This window comes from Atta cephalotes, assembly GCF_000143395.1.
Source record: "Atta cephalotes unplaced genomic scaffold scaffold00004, whole genome shotgun sequence".
Taxonomy (NCBI): domain Eukaryota; kingdom Metazoa; phylum Arthropoda; class Insecta; order Hymenoptera; family Formicidae; genus Atta; species Atta cephalotes.
This window is the reverse complement of record NW_012130068.1, coordinates 7,777,159-7,780,648: the sequence shown is the minus strand read 5'-3', so window position 1 is coordinate 7,780,648 and position 3,490 is coordinate 7,777,159. Positions and strand designations below refer to the sequence as shown.

Below are 3,490 nucleotides of genomic sequence, written 5' to 3'. Positions count from 1 at the left end.
TATATATATATATATATATATATATATATATATATATATATATATATATATATATATCTCCCCGTAATACAGGATGGCGATATCGCTGGTATTTGATGGTCACGTAAGAAACGTGAATAATCTCGGGCTCGATGTCTTTGTAACATTTACCATCGCGGCGTTTACCGAACTACCCGCCGACACATTCCTTACTCTCGTTCTCGATCGATGGGGTAGACGATGGTTGGCTTGTGGTACCATGGTAATTTCCGGAATTTTCAGCATTTGGGCAAGCGCGGTTTCAAACAGTGAGTGCTGCTGAATTACTTTTCTTTTTATCTAGTAAACTAGAATCCTGTCCGAGGCAGATAATGTTCCAAATAATACACTTACGTTTAAAATACGTTTAATAACATTAGAAATAGAGTAATAAACATATAAACTGAAAAAGTTTAAAACTTACGTTTTTAATCTATTTAATAAAAGGATTTGTTAAATAATTTAAAAGCTGTTGTAAGATATTTGTAATGTATATTAAATGATTTTAGCTAAAACTTAAAATACAGTTTTTATACGAAACATTTTGACGATTTGATAAATGTATATTTAATAACGTCTATTTAATACAGTATAAAAACATTTCGGTTAAATGTTTTTTAAATGTAAATTGTTTGCTTGGGGTTTTTTAAAAAACCAATTCATGAAATAAAATTGTAGACATTTTTGGAAATTAAAAAGATTAAAATTACAGACTATGGGGAATTACAACTAATACATATAGTCTTCATCAAGATCGTTATGCAATTTATATGCAGTTTTCCTTCCGAATTTCCATTTCAGATATTTATTCGGCCACGCTGGCGATCGTTGGTAGATTTTGGGTCAACATCTCGTATAACATTGGTCTTCAGTATGCAGCCGAAGTGTTGCCGACTGTTGTGAGAGCTCAAGGGGTTGCCTTGATCCACATAATGGGATACGTCGCGAGCATACTTGCGCCTTTTGTCGTTTACCTGGATACTGTTTCATCCATTCTACCACTGTTGGTTCTGGGCGTCATAGGCGTTTTGGGCGGTCTTCTGACACTCCTGTTACCGGAGACACTTGATAAAGATCTACCACAAACCTTGCAAGATGGCGAAGATTTCGGAAAAGATCAGAAGATATGGGATATGCCGTGTCTCTCGAAGTATGTGTCGAAGATGATTCTTTCGCATTATTTTGCAAAACTTTTATGATACCCGATGCATTCTTTTTTCAACAAAATAGTCACGTCTTTTGTTCAGATTTTCACTCTTTTTAAAGTAAAATTTTTACTCTTTTGGAATAAGATTCCGGAAGGAAGTTTTTGGGATATAATCTCAAAGATGGAACCTCATTCCAAAAAAGAGATTGAGATTTCACTCCTTCGAAGTAAATCTCATTCCAAAAGAATAAACTCATTTTAAAAAGAATGAATTGGCCACTCTTGAATATAGCGGTCGTATTTTCACTCTTTTTTTCAGGCTAAATTTTCAGTTTCTTCGAGTGAGATTTCACTCCACGAGATTTAGAGAGTATATTATCCTTCAAAAAATTCTTCTTTCCTAATTCTTTTTAAACTGTTTCAAATTGAATAAATTCCCTTTATAATTTCACTTTTCTGTCTAACGGAATTCTTTTTAGCAGAGAGTAGCATATTGTTTCTTGAGAAGAAGTCACATTTATACATTTTCTTTTCTAGAAAAAAACCTGTAGACGTGGAAGTGCCGACGGTAGCTGTCTTCCGGACGTTCGAACGCAGCAGTCTGCGAAGTTCAATGAGAGCATCTATTCGCGGAGAGACCCTGAGGAGCAGCATGATACAAAGATCGAGCATAAGATCGCGGAAGAGCGTGAATACGTCTACGGAAGCGCAAAGATCGAGCATAAGATCGCGGAAGAGCGTGAATGTGGCCACGGAAGCGGAGAGCAAGTGAATATTCTGAGAGACGCGGCCCTGATTTTCGACATGCTGACGCATTTCCTGTCTCTCCCTTCTCCCCCCCCTTCCTCTCTCTCTTTTTTCTCTCTACGATTGTTCTTTCCTTCGGAAATGTATGATACTGAAGCTGTCAAAATCAAATAATGCATACGTCTGTATCATCAATGACAGTTTTAGATTGAAGAAAAGACAAAATGAAGCATCGCTCGCTCTATTAAATTTACTCAATTAAAGGAGGAGAGGATTGTTGCAATTAATTTTAAGTATTGACAGTAGAGAAGTAGAAACGTCAATTAGAAAAAAAACACTTTAGATATCAAAAAAGATAATCTAATCCTCGAACAACATTTTAACTTCTATACATATATATGTCAAAGTGTAAATCAATCCATTTTTGTGATTAGTTTCAAAGTAAACGTCATCCCTATCAACATATTTAGTAATAAATTAAATTTAAGTATCAAATTTAATATGTTTTCTTGAGTTAAATTGTTTTTCGTCAAATTAATGATATATTTGATACGAGCAGTGGACCTATAGAAATAAATTGGAATTTAAATTGAGTATAATTTGACATTACAAATTTAACTGTGAATTTAATTGGATTAGATTAGTTTCAACTCTAATTGGCTATTTCTCTGAAAACTACCGAACCCTTTTGATTTTTTTTATTATATTCTGAGCCTTGTGTGTTTGAAATCTGACTTGGATTTCAAGTAAATTAGTAAGCACTTTTACTCGCAGTCATGTAATCTTAAACGCAAGGCTACGATTCCTTTTTATTACGATTCGTACTTATGTATATTTTTATCACACTTGTATTTAATAGGAAGAAGAAAACCGATGTTGTATAAGTTTAGAAACGCGTGAAGTTTCGAAACTCTTGTTTTGTTCCTTACGAAATATGCATTCTTCGAGGAAAAAAGGAAAAAGAGAAACTATATATAAATATTTTCAGATGTTCCGATTCCGCAGGTGGGAATCATATTGAGAAATAGATGAGAAATAGATAGAAGATAAATATGTACTCGAGACAATGCGAGAACTGCATTTTACATAAATTGATCGCGTCGCTGCAGCTGCGACTCGTCACTGTTGCTCACATACACGTATGTAATACAATGTACATAACAGATGCGAATCAAATTTTTGAGTTATCTCAAATGACGCGACTGGCTGCGCGTTGAATGCGAATGAAGTTCGCGCGTCCTGAATGGAAAATTTTCGAATGAAACAGCTTTATTGTGATAACACGCGTATCAGCAATGTCTTCCCGTCGTCAAGAACATTCGCTTAGAAATATTTTCTGCCGAAATTCAGATCTCGAGATTTGTGTACATAAGTAGCATTTTATAATGTAAATAAGGGTAAATTAATTTGTATCTCCCATCGATCTGTGTTAATAAACGTAAACCAATATTCAATCGGATGGATAATTACCGCTATTGGTCGCCTTCGATTAAAAGGCACTGTTTTGACAAAGGTGTGATAATGAATGGTACAATTATTGACAGCTTCTCGATTGCAAACAAGAGAACTATGTTAGTT

At 34.6% G+C, this 3,490-nt stretch overlaps 1 protein-coding gene across 1 annotated transcript in view; it reads left to right on the top strand.

The window, feature by feature from the left end:
• LOC105626179 (organic cation transporter protein) overlaps window positions 1-1,937 on the top strand; it is a 19,929-nt gene extending 17,992 nt beyond the window's left edge. The window contains exons 6-8 of the mRNA XM_012207489.1: window positions 73-287; window positions 820-1,168; window positions 1,703-1,937. Of these exons, the coding sequence (XP_012062879.1) occupies window positions 73-287; window positions 820-1,168; window positions 1,703-1,937 (799 nt within the window). The remainder of the gene's footprint in view (window positions 1-72; window positions 288-819; window positions 1,169-1,702) is intronic.
• Window positions 1,938-3,490: the final 1,553 nt, after the last annotated feature.